The sequence below is a fragment of the Heptranchias perlo genome, chromosome 27, assembly GCF_035084215.1.
Source record: "Heptranchias perlo isolate sHepPer1 chromosome 27, sHepPer1.hap1, whole genome shotgun sequence".
NCBI lineage: Eukaryota > Metazoa > Chordata > Chondrichthyes > Hexanchiformes > Hexanchidae > Heptranchias > Heptranchias perlo.
Genome location: NC_090351.1, coordinates 13,077,763 through 13,096,266, shown reverse-complemented (window position 1 = coordinate 13,096,266; position 18,504 = coordinate 13,077,763). Strand labels below are relative to the sequence as shown.

General features: G+C 43.5%; 1 protein-coding gene across 2 annotated transcripts in view; it reads right to left on the bottom strand.

Moving 5' to 3' along the window:
• The window catches only part of LOC137344412 (signal peptide, CUB and EGF-like domain-containing protein 3), a 286,841-nt gene that overhangs the window by 88,198 nt on the left and 180,139 nt on the right, over nucleotides 1–18,504 (bottom strand). For both annotated transcript variants that reach the window (XM_068007356.1, XM_068007358.1), the window contains 3 exons: nucleotides 10,114–10,239; nucleotides 6,928–7,044; nucleotides 825–941 (listed from right to left, as the gene is read on the bottom strand). In XM_068007356.1, coding sequence (XP_067863457.1) covers nucleotides 825–941; nucleotides 6,928–7,044; nucleotides 10,114–10,239 — 360 coding nt within the window. The remainder of the gene's footprint in view (nucleotides 1–824; nucleotides 942–6,927; nucleotides 7,045–10,113; nucleotides 10,240–18,504) is intronic.

The window sequence follows — 18,504 nt, the reverse complement described above, 5'->3', positions numbered from 1 at the left end:
ACTATTGCTCTCTCTTTTGCTACGGTTCTCTTTACTTTTCTCAGTCTCATTGCTTATCCCATTGCTCTTGGTGCTGTTTTTCTTCATGCACTCATTCCTCACAATTCCCCTCTATTTCCTTCCCTACTCTATATTTGCTGTCATCTCTTGCCAGTTTCTCTGCTCTCTCCCATTGCCATGCCCCAGCCAGCTGAGTCTCATTACTTCAAAACTTCTATCAAGTCACACACCCTCCATTCCAACGATTGTCATCATCCTTATTCCTTTAGATTTTCCAGGTAACCAATGCTAGGGGCAGCATAAATGGGGAATTCTGTCAGGTTTTATCAGAATTCCAAAATACTCCATTGGATGCAGAGCACACACCAGAAGGTTGGAAAAACCACAATTAAAATGGAAAACTGGCTGCCATTTTGAAATTCCACAGGTTTGGGTCACCTATTTAATGACTTTGACCAATGTGAGTTAAAGTAGGTTGCCTCCCCAAAACCCCATGAATTTGGGGAAATTCAAACTGTCCAAATGAGACAAGTGGATTCTTGGTTCCATGTTATTGAAAGTTCAATTCTAAACTGTCCAATCATACAAGCATATTTAGAAATATTGCAAAGTCAAAGTTGCTTAAGGATATAAAACTCTCCATTCATGGCTCAAGCATATGTCTTCTGTTGGTTTACTCTGACCAGACATATCAATTTAATTCAAATGCTTAACTCAGTTAAATGAGTGAGGAAATTGTAATTTATCCTAACATTTCGCTAAACTGATTGATCAACACTTAAAGGTATGAAATGTTTTTGTGGGAAATGTTGGCAAGAACTGACCTTTGCATGTCTTCCTGTCAGGCTGCAATGTGAATCCAACTGGGCAACTACAGCGGACACCCGTGACAGCGTCCTGACACGTGCTGTCACAGCCTCCATTGTTCACAGCACAGGTCTCTGCGGGAAGGAAAACAGTAGGGGTACAGATCAGAACAACCTGAGATTAAATACCACCACAGTATAGCTTCACAATGCACATTAAGGACATCAGAACTTCCTGCACAGAAACACCCGTCAGTCTGGAGTTGAATAGAACTGGAACCAGTGGCTTTTCCCTTTAGTCAGAGCAATAGGCAGAGGAGCTGGAAGTTTGGCAATGTCTTATACCAATTATACACGCCTCCTCCCACCCCCCACCCCGTCCAATTTTCTCCTCTCTTCAAGAGAACTGCTTTGTTACTAGATTTCTATAATTTATTTTTCTATTTCCTGCCTGTCTCTAACCACATACAAGTTATTCTTTCTTTAGTGAGATATACCCATGGGTGGTATCTTATGCTGCTGTCCGCTCCAGCTCCAGATCCAGTCATCCCCCTTCTACCTCAGAGGCTGGTCAAGCTCAGGGAACAAGCACATGCCTGTGGCTAAATGTCAGTGGAAACTGAGATTTGAATTTGGGTTTCCTGAGGTAAAAATCAAAAGTATAACTCTGCAGATCAGAGACTACACAGATTACCCTGAATAAAAGTGATTTGCAATGTGCTGAGCTTCCTGGAAATCTGCCTGCAGCAAAATGAAAGTAAATGACTTGGTGTCATATGATAACACAATCTAATTAATGTCAATTGATCAGCTCCACATGCCTTACATAAACATCACATGACACTGAATCTAAACAGATCCTCTCTAAATCTACTTGGCAAACCAGTTAAATGTAGAACCACTTTCCCACATTAAGCCCATGGGTCTATAAGCAGGTGGAATTACTTTCTTTTTTTTTTAAGACTCCATCATTGAACCACATGCTAATACAGCACACTACACCACTACTGTCACTTACACTTTGCATCAAGATCTTGTAACCAATGCTTATGTTATAGAAGTGCAGTGGAATTGACAACTTAATATGATCATACTTGGAATACGCGTGCAGTCCTGGTTGCCTACAAAAGAGCTGTGCAAGCATCGAGGAGGTGCAAAGAACAAAAATGATCCCAAGTGCAAGAGGGATGAGCAATGAACAAAGGTTAAAAGAACTTAATCTCTGTAGCCAAGGGAGTTACAGGAAGTGGGGTGGGTGTGTGTGGATGTGTGTGTGTGGTGGGGGGTGGTGCTTGTTGAAATGTATAACATATTAAATAGCTCACATAATGTAAATCTTCAAAGAAAGCTAGTAGGACCAGTCATCATGTAGGCTAGTGAATATGCAGATTTTAGGAGTATTTAAAACGCAGCTGGATGCGAGCCTGAACAAGATAGAGTACGAGAGGCTTAACTTTGATGCGCCAAATAGTCGTGTCATTGATTTTCCTTATGCTCTTATCAGTTCTCTGTTAAATGGAAAGCACACTTGTAACTTCTTGCTTGAGGAAGACATTTCAATTTACATAACACCAAAACCCAGAAATCTTTGAGTAATCAGGATTTTATTTTAAAAAACCCAAAAGACTTTAGAAGTAGTTCTTATGAAAGACAACTAACTCATCACAGGTGTTTCTCTTTAAATTGATGTTAATATTTTTCTGCCAGTATTTTGTCAACTGTTTCATGCTCTGGCCTCTTGTGCATCCCACCATTGGCAGCCATGCCTTCACCCGTCTAGGCCCCACGCTCTGAAATTCCTTCCCTAAACCCCTTCGCCTCTTTACCTCCCTCTCTACCCTCAAGACCCTCTTTAAAACCCACCTCTCTCACCGAGCTTTAAGTCACCCCTCCTAATATTTCCTTCTTGGGGTCAGCTTCAATTTTTGACTGATTACACTTCTGTGAAGTGCCTTGAGATATTTTCCTACATTAAAGACGCCATATAAATGCAAGCTGTTATTGTTGTAGTATCTCTATTTAATTATAAATAAATATATTAGCTACAGTACTCTTCCTGAGATTAATATTCACTATTCCAAAGCAAGTATAATAGTATATTGTCAGCCGTGGCTCAGTGGTGGCACTCTTGCCTCTGAGTCAGAAGGTTGTGGGTTCAAGTCCCACTCCAGAGACTTGAGGACAAAAATCGAGGCTGTGCTGCACTAGGTGCTGTCTTTTGGATGAGACATTAAACCAAGGCCCCATCTGCTCTCAAGTGGATGTAAAAGTTCCCATGGCACTATTCAAAGAGGAACAGGGGAGTTCTCCCCAGTGTCCTGGCCAATATTTATTCCTCAATCAACATCACTTTAAAAAAAACAGATTATCTGGTCATTATCACATTGCTGTTTATGGGACCTTGCTGTGTGCAAATTGGCTGCTGCGTTTCCTACATTACAACAGTGACTACACTTCAAAAGTACTTAATTGGCTGTAAAGCGCTTTGGGACGTCCTGAGGTTGTGAAAGGCGCTATATAAATGCAAGTATTTTTTTACATTCAATCCAATAAGCAGATCATTGCACTCAAGGGTAATTGTTAACCGCTTGGGTCATACAATTCTCCAAGAGAAAATGCCATAAAAAATATAGTTTCCAGAATATAGAGGGTAATATTTGCTTACAGGGACTGTGAAATTGTAAAGTGAGAAAACAGTTGTATAAAACCCTGACATCCTAACAATCCCTTAATCACAAGTCGTTAGCTATAAACAGCTGTATTTCTTTCATTTGGGGTGGGGGGAGGGTAAGGGAGATGATTAACAACATTTCTCCATAATGCTGTGATTAGTTAGTTATTAATTGGTGTAGGTAGCACGGCAGATCCTGTAACCTTTCAGGGTACGGTTTGCTGACAGTGAACTCACGCCGGTGAAAACTCAACTATTGACCTTCATGAAATACACATTCAATTCTATGTATGAAATATTTCAACAAACAGAGTGAGGGGAGCAGCATTAACTCAAATACTCTTGGTCCTGTCATCCATGACAAGCATTTAAAGTTTTCTGTTGGCTTGCCTGCAACCTATGAGCCACAGGAGTACAATCAAAAAGCCAGCAATAATTCCCAATTGAGTGCTGGCAGCCAACATAAACACTGCAAACTATGTAATGTGTGGCCATTAGAGAATTCATTAGAACTGAACAAATGTAAAATGTGTTAATTCTTTCCAAACAAAAACACGCCGTTTCTTATTTGATGTTTTTTTTAAACCTAACTAATTCTGCGAGATCTGGTGCAATTGTTACAGGGGAATTGTGCTTTGGTGAGTCAACAGATTCAAAAACTTTTCATTTTTTTTTGTTCTCCCTCAATAGTCTCAGGATAAGGGGTCGGCCATTTAGGACTGAGATGAGGAGGAATTTCTTCACTCAGAGGGTTGTGAATCTTTGGAATTCTCTACCCCAGAGGGCTGTGGATGCTCAGTCGTTGAGTATATTCAAGGCTGAGATCGATAGATTTTTGGACTCTAAGGGAATCAAGGGATAAGGGGATTGGGCAGGAAAGTGGAGTTGAGGTCGAAGATCAGCCATGATCTTATTGAACGGCGGAGCGGGCTCGAGGGGCCACATGGCCTACTCCTGCTCCTATTTCTTATGTTCTAATTCAAAACATCACATTCAACCCTTGGCCAGAAATGTAGGATTCCCATCAGTCGTATTTCTTCGCTTTCTATTTTTATTTCCTTTCAAAAAATTTCATAGGATCTGTGAAGTCACTGTACAATTTGTCACACAGTACTTGCAGATTATATTAGATCAAGTTGTTCAGATGGTTCTGCACAGGCTGGAAGCAGCACACTATTTACGGCCTAGATAGTTTGACGATTGTCCCTGGAGTTCGACAGAGGGATATAAAGGCCACTGCTTAAGTGGACTGATAGTCTTGCCGGAGTGATTTATTACCCTTTGTGGGGTTTTGCTAGCTTTCTAACTGGTCCACTCTTTCCTTCTTGGGTGTGATCTGGGGATATGTGGGGCACCAGCCCCCTTTCTGGAAGCCTGCACATATTCCTTTTCTAATGATCTGCTTTTCAATTGCATGTCAAATCCACCCATTCAAAAAATGAGGCAGTTATTTAAAGAGGAAGTCTCACTGGTAAGATTGCTTTTTGAATGTCAAGGGATTATGATTAACTCCTATACTTCTTTTACTTATTTTTGCTGATACGCAAATGCTGATGCCTTCATCTTGGAAAGTGGCTGGAAGGAGTTACTGGCCCTGACAGTGTGAGGTAATTGATTCACACACGGTTGAAGTGACCAGTAACCATGGGTCTCTGCTGACGATGGTTCAGCTCCCTTGCACCGTCGGGTACAGTACCTTCTTCAAGGCAGCTCTCCAGATGATATCATTAGCACTTTAAACAAAAATAGTCAATAAAACAAAACCAAGAGAAAAACGCAAACATAATTACTCTTTGTAATTTTACAAATGTATTTATACTTTCGAACCATTACCAATTCAATGATGGAAAGGAAGAGAATTGTGGGAGTTGAACATTTAAAAAAACCCTCCAATTTTGCCTCTCCTGAAGGTGATGACAACAACAATAAAGTGCCTTTAATGTAGTAAAACGTCCCAAGACACTTCACAGGAGTGTTATCAAATATAATTTTGACACCAAGACACATAAGGAGATATTAGGACAGGTGACCAAAAGCTTGGTCAAAGAGATAAGTTTTAAGGAGCATCTTAAAGGAGGAGAGGTAGAGAGGCAGAGAGGTTCAGGGAGGGAATTCCAGAGCTCATGACTCATGCTGGGGTGCAGTTCCAAAGGGTGTCATCTCTCTGGTATCTCACCGAAGTGGCTATTTGTTATGTGTGAATCTGAATCGTCAGTGTTGACAGGCTATTTGTCCCAAGGGACATCACAGCCAAGCCGATCTTTTCTCCACTTGAACACGTTCCAGTAGGATGTAACTGGCTGGTTATCAGAAGTGGGGACAAGAGCTGCTCTTTTTATTTTTCCTTCTCTGGTTCAGGGATGCTGAGGCCAATTATAGAGCTCCTATCACTGCTCCAGCTGAGCATAACTAGCTCAGCATAGACTGGGAACCAAACCTAGGTTAAGATAAACTGAACATTTCTACGTACAGTATATCACAGTGTTACAGATTAACCATGCTGCTATAAAACAGCACCAGCAAAGACTTTCAGTGCATAAAGACCATACCAATACCACTGTATAAGGCAATGTGTTGTACTACACTGATAAAGGGTTGGCATGGGGCTAGGCCAAAAGTTAATAGGAGTTGAGGCCAATGACACTGTATCAGATGGTCCCAGGGATTCACCCTCTAAAATGGATGCGTCATTTATTGGAGCAGGGAAACAATATCAGCGTTGGCTCGGGTAGGAGTTTCAAATGTGATATTGAGTGTGACACAAGTGGAAATACACTGAACCTGGCAATGACAGGATCAATGCTCAACACAACTGACCTTTGGCTGCCCTCTATTTTCTTACTTGCAAATGAGAAATAAAAAAGAGACTTTGTCACCTTCATTAGTTACTTTTACCAAATTTCAGTTAGGCAAATAGAGCATTTAATGGCAGCAGAGCACTCCTGGGGTGAGAATGGAAGAGCCAGGAGAATGAGTCTCTCCCTCTGCTCCAACATGCTGCACTGTGGACTGATGGGATACGGGTTTGCACTTGCAGTTCCCAGAACTCTCCAACACAATTCACTTCTTTAATCAACATTTTCTTTTCTTCTTCCTGGAATGAACAACACTTTACGACTGCTGTCTGTCTGACTACCTTTCGGAAAGAAACCAGCTCAGTATTTACTGCACCTCATTCCTGGCAAACAAAAACCCTGAGGTCAATTCACCCTTTTTGATTCCACCCCCCCCCCTCCCCAAAGTCTTCTGACATCTGTGAATCCATCCAAGCTTAACCTTCAGATTTCTGCCAGGCTTCACTGACCATCTCTGTTTCCCATTATACGTGGAAATGGTGTATGAAATTGTAAATCCAAGTCATTTCCTTGACTGATTACATCAGATTGCTCAACTCTGAGTCCCTGTTTCTTGTAGTTGTTTGCGGTACCTCGATCTGAGCCAGCCACTTACCGACGCACGTTTTTCCATCTGAGTGCAGGGCAAATTTAAGATGGCATCCGCACTTTGGGCCTTGATCGGTGTCATCACACGTGTGCTGGCACCCTCCGTTCCCATAGTTACACGTCACTGCAGAGAGAAAGTACATTATCAAGTCTCGATAAATGCTAAAGGGTAATATTAACTGACCCCCAGCCTCACAAATGTGTCAAAGAACATGTTTTGAGATTCTTATCTAACCAAAGCTGGAACTATCGCCTTTTATAGTTGGGAAACAAACTCTCTCAAGAATGTTTCTTTTGTTAGTTTATTTTGTTTTCCAAAAAAAAATGCTACTAGTTAGAAAAAAAATGTGATATAATCAGAGCCGCATTTTCTATCAATTAAAAGAAAAACAGAACAGTGAATTTTTGTCAGAGACAAATTTTTGGAATGCCGAACTACCTAAGAGCAGCACCATCCTTCAATATAACGCGTTATCCCCACTCTTTCTGTGGTTTAAGACTGCATCACCAAAATATCAAAATCACAATTCTGCAACAAGTTACTGGGGCTTTTAAAGCCCCAAATTTGAATCAGGTTTCACCCCTTTTCCCTCAACGTCTCTGCCTGAACCTTGCAACATCCCACAGCCCAAATGGACAGCAGATAACCTGCTCCTCCTACCAACCGAGTACTGGAAGAGACTGCAGGGATCAACGCATGGCCCATCACTGTGTGGCACTGTGACACCCCACTGTTATATCTCTTACTGTAAATTTGTCCAAATTTTATGAGATTCTTCTTCCTTCAGGACGTAATCTTATTTTTTTTTGGGAGCAAAGGGTTTTGCAGAACCTACAACTTTTATTTTTTTTTACTGAGAACCCAAGGTCAAAAGCCAAACTGAAATGAGTCTGAGAGAAGATGAGACAAATCAATAATAGCAGTTAGATGATGTCAAGCTTGGGTTGAGGCTCTGGCCATGGCCAGGCTTTGTACAATCCCATGCTCTGTTGATTTCCGACTGCAACATTCTAGGGAGATGTTAAGAAAAGGCCAGGTACTGCCCACAGAAGAGGAGGAAGAGATTAGATGAGGAGTCCATGCTGCTTTCGCATGCTGGCTGGTGTGAGAGGCAGCCCTCTACCATGAAGGAGGAGCTTGGATTGGAAGGGAATTGTGAGGGAAGAAAAATCTGTAGAAAAAACATTGTATGTTGTCTTATGGGTCATTGAAAAATCCCTCCCAAAAAAAAACACTATTTAAAGGTGCAGCTCAAATTTGTTAGTTGTGCAAAGCCCCTTGTTTGGAGGGAAAAAAAACCTGAAAACATAGTTTGCTCCAACAATGCCAATACATTTCTAAACTCCTCAACGTGTGTTTTTGAACCTGCACTGGCATTTATGGATTATCAGCCCCCTCCCTCACCTCCCATTCCCCTATTATCTCACTATTGGTTACAGGATATTGTTTACAAAAAAGAATCACAGTGGAGCCAAGATTGTGAATGCATGCAGTATTTTTAATTTTTGGTACTGATGGCTCCTGTCCATTATAACCCTGGAGCATCTTGCTTTGCTCACCCAACAATAATATAGTAACACTAGACAACAGGATCAGAAGACATGCTGGTAAGGCCCGGTTACCACCATAAGGTAATTTATAAAAATATTCCCTTCTCCACCTGTCCCCAATGACTGCCAGTAATTAAGACTGTTGGGTATTTATACAGTACAAATTGGCCAGGGGGGGGTCGGATGTTATCTTTGTAAATATCTAGCAGATGATTTTAATTTCTTTTAAATGAAACTGCTGGAATGCACAGCAGATCTGTTGGCATTTTAAAGATAGGGCCTATCACCTGAAACTGTAACCTTTGTCAAAACTCCCCAGTCTTTTCTCTTTACAGATGCTGATGGACCTGCTGTGCACGTCTAGCATTTTCTGCTCTTATTTCGAAGTTGGCAGTTTTTTCTTTTTATCTCATGTTATTTATTCGCTATTATAACAATAATGCAAAACACCATTCAAAATGTTGTAAAAAGAATTCTTAATAAACCGAATCAGACTCAAACTGGCTAGTAATGGTGGAAAGAATTTAAATAGAAACATAGGAAGAGCAGTAGGCCATTCAGCACCTCAAGCCTGTCCCCCTATTCAATTAGATCATGACTGATCTGTACCTTAACTCCATCTACCTGCCTTTGACCCATATCCCTCGATATCCCGAGTGAAGGAAAATCTATCGATCTCAGTCTTGAAAATTTCATTTGACCCAGCATCCACAGCATTTTGGGGAAGCGAGTTCCAGATTTGTGTGAAAAAGTGCTTCCTGATTTCACTCATAAATGGCCTTGCTCTAATTTTAAGATTATGCTGTCTTGTTCTGCATTCCTCCACCAGAGGAATTAGTATCTAGCCTATCGAATACCTTAATTATTTTAAGCACCTCAACCTTCTAAACTTAAGGGAATACAAGCCAAGTTTAAGCAACCTAGCCTCATTATTTAACTCTTTAAGCCCCGATATCAATCTGGTGAATCTGCACTGTACAGTCCCATTTCCACAGCTCCACAAACTAGAATGGCTTCAGAGGAGCCCAAGACTCTGATGGGCTCCTCTGCTTTTCCAGAAATATCGATAAATGGAATATGCAACACAATGGCATAAAGTAGAAATCGTTACATTTCTCCCCTCCACCACAATTTTCTCCTCTCCTCCTTTGAAGTTGCTGACACAATGCCCAAATGGCCATTATTCATACGTGAGCCTTATTAGAGTGGTAGCAGGTTATTGAACCACCGAAATCAACATAACAGAGTTTGATTTTTACCAGACCTCAACACACACACACACACACACACATCAAATCAAGTCCAGCAGGATTGGCTGGAATGCAATAATAAGTGCAAATCCTGGTCAAACCACTGCACCCCCTCCCCAGCTGAGATCAAGCCTCTCCCATTGGGAGAGTCTCCAGATATATTTTAATTCCACTTGTGAGGCTGACTATAACTCGCAGAGAGCCTTAATCCTCAAGTTGCCAGGTCAGCCACAATCAAAGAACTAAAAATCACACTCCACGGAGAGTCACTGTATATCTTCCAGCAACACAGTTCACTATTGGGATAATATCTTTAACACTGTGCAAACCTTAATACTGAGCTGAAAATGATACACAGATAGCAAGACAAAGGTGCATATGTTGAGACTTACACTTGCAATCCCGTTGATTCTTTGTGAGTTCAAATCCGGGCCTACACTCACAGGCAATTCCTCCCTTTGGAGTTTCCCGACAGATGTGAGCACATCCATGGTTTTTATTCATGCAGTTCATTCCTTCTGTAAAGAACAATCAATAAGAGAGAGAGTCCATCAAATAGCAGTAAACCAATATAAAACAGCATACAGGTTATTATATCTAGGAATCAAAACTGAGCACAGCTATGACCAACACTGTAGTCCGATATCAATCAATGCACAAATTTCTTGGATTTTGTTTTTGCCACATTTTGTTTGACCTTTTCTCACCAGAATTTTTCCACCAATCCCCTCAAAGCGCTGACTCTTACTGTGACAGAGTTCCATGAGTGCTGGACATACCTCAATGCCTCGTCCATTAGCCATTCTTTATGCGTGAGCTTTGGCAGCGAGCGGTAGCAGGCTATTCAATTGTGTGTGTGTGTGTGAGAGAGAGACTGTGCACGTGCAGGCTGTTATCACAGTCCAGCTCATTCCAAGATCCTCTCCCAACATTCACACGCGTACTTCCAACAGAGGCTGCTGGATAACAATCAGGAGCAGAAACCATGAATGATTTCCCCCTCACTGAGCCAGAGGCACCTCTACTGCCACACAAGCTAAGATCAGCTAACAGGACAGACTGGGAGCATCCTGGTCTGAGTGGCTCAGCTACTCTTAGATAAACCTGTTCAGTCATTACAGCATAGGAGGAGGCCATTCGGCCCATTGTGCCTGTGCCGGCTCTTTGAAAGGGTTATCCAATTAGTTCCATTCCCCTGCTCTTTCCCCATAGCCCTGTAAATTTTTTCTCTTCAAGTATTTATCAAACTCCCTTTTGAAAGTTACTATTGAATCTGCTTTCACCACCCTTTCAGGCAGTCCATTCCAGATCATTACAACTCGCTGCTTAAAAAAATGTTTCCTCATGTCGCCTCTGGCTCTTTTGCTGATCACCTTAAACCTGTGTCCTCTAGTTACTGACTCTTCTGCCACTGGAAACAGTTTCTCCTTATTTACTCTGTCAAAACTGTTCATGATTTTGAACACCTCTATCAAATCTCCCCTTAACCTTCTCTGTTCTAAGGAGAACAACCCCAGCTTCTCCAGTCTCTCCACATTATGCAAAAAAAAATGATTTTTGAGCCCTTATTCATTGTGAGGGTATGATTTTTTAGTTTAAGGATTAAGAATTGACCATCCAACGTCACCCACATCTCCGCCTCCTGCCCCCCCCCCACCATCTCAAGGTGAACCTATCATATCCCTCACTGCACCGCACGCTCTCTGGGAAATACGGCCAAGCTGTAGAAGGGGCGCAAACAAGTAACTGCAGTCCAGTCGCACTGAAATAATGACAACCTGGGGTAGGTAGCAGGGATCAAATTTTTTTTTGGAAAATCTACAAAAATAATATATTTCAAGAACTGTTAGTTGCAGATTCATAACATTATCTTGTTGTACCAGTAGCAGACACAAACACAGCTCCTTTAAGGTAGGAACCTCAACATTTTAAAACATTGCATTAAGGAAAATTTGAGAAATACAATGCGTGCTGACACTGAACTCCAACATCTTCTGTTATATTGCAATACCGGGTGAAAGGTCAACATCACTCAAAAGGGGTATTGGGACCTATAAATTCCTGGTTCCCTCTTATTTACCCTTTTCTCCATTTTGTTATCCTGCAGCTGCACCAAAGACATTCTAGAGGTTTCTGTTAAGGAATATTTAATGTTATCCTGTTTTATTTTTAATCTCGTTGAGAATCTTGTAAACATTGGATCCTTTATAAAAGATAGTTACCATGACATCAGTGTGTTGATGACATCATCAGAAATGAAAGGAGAAACAAAAAAAAAATCAAAAACCTGAGAAGAATTAATTCCACAGTAAAGTCAAAAAGAATACAACTTTTGCACACAGTTTTGAACACTTTTCCAAAGAAACTTTTTTCTTAGTTAAATGTTACCCCTTGTGGGCCTCTGCAGCCTTAATTAAGAGGCATAGTTCAATCTGACGAAGTGACCCCTCTGTACCTCACAAAGACATGGTACAAGGAAGTTCGTAAAGAGAGAGAAGTAAATGGCTCAGAAATAGTGTTGAGATGAATAATTATAGATGTATAATTTTTCTTTAAAATCTTTTGTTAAAATGCTTTCTTACACGAAAGGAAAAAGACAAAAAATGGCACAATTAATACGTTTTTTAAAAATTGTATTGACATCCATTATAAGGACTTGTTTCTAATCTGCAGTTCGACAATTCTAGCATAGCAACCACAAAGATTGGATGGGAGAGAGAACACAACAGTTTTTCATAGTAACACAATGGGAGGAGGAGGGAGAACATAACTTTCTTTCAAATGGAAAATAGAGGGGAAAAATGATGGCAACAATTCTCCTTAAAAGAGAGTACAAGGTTTGAATCCTTCATTTACCTATCTGACTATCATCACTTCATACAGGAATTATTCAGTGTGCCTCAGTTAGGCTAGATTACATTGACCTCTCACATGGAGTAATCCAACTGAAGCACAGAAAGGCACCACACACCGTCAGGAACTTGCAGGATGCAAGTAACTGCCCAATGGTGATGGTACAGGCATGCACTCTATCTGTAGCTACCTGTCAGTGACAGTACAGGGAGGAGCTTTCTGGGTTAGTACCTGCCAGCGACAAAACTGGCAGGAACTCAGTGGGTTAGTAACCAGTACTGGTAGTGTGCAGCTTCAGGTGTCCTAATTGATTTTGAGTTGGGCAAGGATGAGTGGGTTTGAAGCCACCATCAAAACCACCTATTTCCACCACCACAACATTGCCCACCTCCACTCATACCTCACCCCCACTGCCGCTCAAACACTTTGCCATCTCCAGATTCAATTACTCAAATGTTCTGCTTGTTAGCCTCTTGGGTTCTAAACTGTATAAATTTCAACTTGTCCAAAACTCCTCCACCCGAATCCTAACCTGCACCATTCCACTGCTGTCCTTGTGCTTGCCAACCCTTCACTGAATCTCTCTCAGCTCACACTTCAAATTCCTCATCTGCAGATTCCCTCCACGGCCTCAGCCCTCCTCACCTCCGCTACCTCATTCAGACCTACATTCCTTAGCTGTTCAGCTTCTGGTCTTTCTAACACCCTCCCTTCGATTCGTTTCACTTTGAGCTGCGGAGCATTCAGCCAATTTAGCCCTGCACTTTGGAATATTCTACCTAAGTCTTGCTATATCTCTCTCTTTCTCCCCTCCTTTCAAAAGCTTCCTCGAAATGTATCAATCTTGCTTTCAGTCACCTCCTTTAATCCCAATTCCTCCATTTTGAAATTTTCAATTATTTTCTACGTGCTTTGGGATGTTTTACTACATTAAAGGTGCTAAATAAGTTTAAGTCTTTGTTGTTCAACTCTATAGGTAGGAAGATATCGGTTCTGATCCCAGCAGAGTTATCTTGTCTTCTTATCATTTTTTTTAAGAGTTTGATAAAATCTCAGTCTTAAAGAATTCTTCAGATAAACTTCAGCTCGGTGTACGAGCAGCTGGTACAGATCTGCTTCCACAGACCCAGAGGGCTACAGTAATAAACATTCAAGTCTTAATGTAATTTCTCAACCTCAAGGCATTTCTCTGGGTGATTGCCGCTAACTCCTGCTCTCCAGTTATCTAAACACACAGACATCAAAGGGGATTCCATTAAAGAGGCAATATCCATAACATGGTCTGTTTTAAAATTCATTCTCTTTTATTTCTGAAGCCTTAAATGTAGACTTCATTCTTAAAAGCAATCAGGATTTTATTAAATGATGTAGAATTAATAAGAAAACTGCAAATCCTAGAAATCATAGACTCTTACAGCACAGGAGGAGGCCATTCAGCCCATTGTGCTTGTGCCGGCTCTTTGAAAGAGCTATCAAATTAGTCTCCCTCCCCTGCTCTTTCGCCGTAATTGAAGTGGAAACAGAAAATGCTGGGAATGCACAGCAAATCAATCAGCATTTGAAATGGAGGAAGGTAGGTCAACATAAATAAATAGCCGATAAAGGGTCACATCCAAAATATTAATCCTCTTTCAGATGCCGATCAACCTGCCAAGTATGAGGGGGAACCCGTGCCACCACGCTGATCTGACATAAACATTACACGGAGTTCAAAAATGTTGGAAATACACAGCAGGTCAGTCAGCATCGGTGGTGCAAAAAATATAGGTTAATATTGGACAGAGTTCTTCAGAACTGATTCTAAAAGAAAATCAGCATTCTAATTGAATCAAAAAAAGAGGGGAGGGGGTGACAAATAAAGACAAAGACAATCAGGTACAGCAGTCACTGCTGGAGAAATCCTGCTGCTAATCCATAAACCTTTGTAAAGAACACTTTAATGTTTTAAAAACTACCACAGGATTCTCCCTAAGCAAAAGAGGTGAGCAACTTGCCCAGTCTTCTTGCTTGTGTCCATGGAGATGGTTTGAAAGACGTTGTTGCACAGTAAAAACAAACTTCTGAGAGTGTTGATTCTCTGGGGATTCTCCATTCGAAAGTGTCTGTGGTTAGTGTAAGGATGGGGGCTCCTCCTCTCTCTTCTCTTCACCCCCACCCACCTCCCTCACGAAAACCCCTCCACCCAGCCTCACCTTTTCCTTGAAATAATTCTTTAAGTAGTTTTATTAAGAATACAATGAAGTATAGAATAAAATGAGTCTTCCATCTCAGCCCAAACCTGCTCCTCCCACAGATCATTCACAACCTATTATTGATTCCACCCCATACATTTAATCCTTTTTGCAATAAAAACTTCCCGATCTCCAAAGATAATTAAGCAAAACTCCAGAATATTAATCCACCTTCCCATCTCCAATATTCTGTTCTGGCCCGCTACCCTCCAGACAAACATTCCAGCTCCAACAGCACAGAAATCCCATCTGTATTTCATCATCTTGGTCTACACCTATCCCGATAACCACTAATCCCATGACCCCAGAACATACTAAAGCCATAATCATTCGTGGAGGCTGTTTCACACAGCTTCAGTTTTTATTTTAGCTTCTTGTAATCACCAAAGTGAGGGATATTAGTGCTGGGAAAGCAATGTCAGCTGTAGGGTAAAGCTCCCTCTAATCTGCCCAATAACATGCCTCAGACATGCAGTCTTCTTAATATTAGGAGAAAGTGCATGTTCCTCTCAAAATATAGATAATTTAGTGGCCAGTGAGTGGCTTTCTTCATCACCTATAGTCACCTGAACAAAATCGATACCAACCAACGGAAAAAAGACAAGTTCACATTTCCAAGTTCCCACACTGTGTGAACAGTCAAAATAAAACCTTTGACTAACTGACCAAAGCTTATAGGGCTCGATTTTGGCGTCGGGTTTCCGGCGGGTTTCCAGCGGGGGGGCCCGGAAAATCCCGATATCCGGTCACGTGACCGGATTGCGACGAAATCCCGGCCACTTCCGGGTACCGCGCTGACGTGCGGGGCTGCGCACGCAAGCCCCGCTGGTGGGAATCCCTCAGGCAATTAAAGCCAGCGGGGTTCCACTTGAGTGTACTTACCTTGCTTGTTGAGGTCAGTTAATGAGCTGAATCAGCTGTCAAAAGAGGAAGTGTGGGATTTTAGTTTCAAGGCAGTGAGTTTCACACACTGGGGGAAACAGTCTCTCTCCAACCAGGCGTGTTGCAGCCAGCAGCCTGTGGCAGGTGCCAAGGTGCACTCCATGGGGGACAGCCCTCACCCACGCAGGAAGCCACCGCGTCACATAGGGCAACCCCTGCCCCCCACCACACCCCGCCAAGCCAGAGGACAGACCGACACGAAACCGCAGCCCCAGTCCGAGGAACCACCCACCTACCCTGCACAACCCCTCAGACCAACACCTGCCAGATGGGTGGTGCGTGGACACCCTCGGAGGACGAACAGCATGACCAGCCCCAGCAGCCTCGCAGTCCACGCCGTCCGCCGCAGAGACGTGGAGCCCCCCAACACGGTGTTGTTGCACGCCCACCTGTACAGCAGGAGGGAGGGCTACCGCAGAGAGAGACGCATCGCAGAGGGCACTACCCTCGCCACAGGGTCCACAGACCGAGGCGCAGCTCCCCGGACCTCTCTGAGCAGCAGTGCACAGGGAGGCACAGATTCGCTCGACATGTAGTCGTGGAGATCTGCAGCCTCTTTCATGCCGAGCTGCTCCTGGCTGGCCCCAGCACCAACTGCTTACCTGTCGCTGTCAAAGTCACCACTGCCCTCCACACCTTCTCCTCCGCATCCTTCCAGGGTGCAGCCGGCTACACCGCCGATGTCTCTCAGTCGTCTGCGCGGAAGAGCCCTGCAAATACACCTGCACCTACTCTGCAGTAACACGATGGGTGGCATCAGTGGTGGGTCCTCATAGTGATACCCAGGAGCGGGCATTATTGGACACAACGGACAGGATTCGCGGAGACATGGCAGTGGTGGTGTCAATATAATGTGTGCTGTTTGTTGCTCTGAAATTCAATATAGGTAACACCCATGACAAACCGTCAGACACCCTTGTGCACCCCCTTCATGCTCACGACACGTTTGCCTTACACTGCCTACTGCACATATGTGATGCATGCCCTGTGGCTGCAGCACAGGTGGTGGCAGGTTGAGTGAGGCTGGCCGTGAGGGAGATGCACGAGAGGGTGAGTATGGGATGGAGCAATGAGATTGTATGAGGATTGGGTTGCGTGTTAGTGGCAGGATGAGTACTGGCGAGGTGAGTAGGTGGAGGTAAGATGAGGATGGGGTTTGAGTGGGTATGAAGGGTGATGTGACAGAGTAGTGTTGGCGGTGCCGAAGGAGATGTGGGGTGGGGGCAGTGTTGTGGCAGACGGAGTGTAGGGGAAAGACTTCGTGTTCTCACTGTGGCTGACCTACTGCGGTCATTGCAGCGCCTCCTGCACTGTATGCAGGTGGGCCATATGTTGGTGGCGCAGGTGACCCCCTCTGCCACCTCGAGCCAGGCCTTCTTGGTGGCAGAGGCAGGCCGCTTCCTCCCGCCCGCCAGGGGGAAGATCTGTGTCCTCCCACTCCTCCTCACCCCATCTGATGATACCTGGGGTGAGGCATCATTAAACTGGGAGCAGCCTTCCCCCTGGGCTGCTCCATGCTGCAATTTGTTCCATTGGTTGCAGCATCTGTCAGTGGAGGACTGCCCCTTTAACTAGAGAGCCTCCAGCTGACAGATCATACTGCGCATGCGCAGCCCGCCCGACGCGCAGGCCAGCGCCGCGGACCCCGGAGGAGCAGGTAATTGATTCCTATTAGTGTGTTGCCTGCTACGATCGCGCGGGCAACCCACTAATTTCGCCGAGCGTGTTGACCACGCTCCCGAAACCCAACCCGCCGGAAACCCGCAGGCCTGGTAAAATCGAGCCCATAGAGTCTGTATACTTGCAGGATGGGTTCTGTGGGATCTTACGTTGTCAGCACCCCAGCATGGATTTGCCTGCATGCATCTCTAATGTCTGTCCTACATGTGACCGTAGTCCCATAATATTTGGTTGACCCTTAACGTCATGGTGGCATTGGAAGCTACTCGGTTGTAAAACAATCATGGCAGAAGGAAACATGACAATCAGACGGACCTCTTGGCAATAACCCATGCATCGGATCACAAGACCCATGCGGTCAACGCTGAAAAGTCATTCTCACTAACATCTGGGGATTTGTGCCAAGTTGGGAGAGCTAAGCCACAGACTAGTCAAGCAAAAGCCTGATATAATCATACTCACAAAGTCATACCTATGAGCTAATATCCCAGACTCCATCGCCATCCCTGTGTATGTCCTGCTCCACCAGCAAGGTTGACCAACCAGAGGTGGGAGGACAGTGGTATGCAGTAGAGTGGGCTTGTCCCTGGGAGTCCTCAACATTGATGCCAGACTCCATGATGTGACATGGCTTCAGATAGATCAAGGCCAAGGAAACTTTCTGCTGATTACCACTTACTGGTTATACTCAACTGGCGAATCAATAATCCTCCGTGTTGAGCACTATTTGGAGGAAGCATTAAGAGAAACAAGGGTGGGGGCTTCAATATCTACCATAAAGTGTGGCTCGATAGTACCATCACTGATAAAGTTGGCCAAGTCTTTTAGTACATAGCTGCCAGAATAGGTCTGTGTCAGGTGATAAAGGAATGAGAGGCAGTAACCTACTTGACCTCATCCTCACCAACCTACCTGTTACTGACACGTCTTTTCGCAATAGCACTGGTTGGAGTGATCACTCGCTGCACAGTCCTTGTGAAGACAAAGTGGCACAGCAGTCTTGCTAGGTGGGGCAGACCAAGGACAAATCTAGTTGCCCAAAAACTATGTGTGCATGAGGAGGTGTGAGTCTACAAT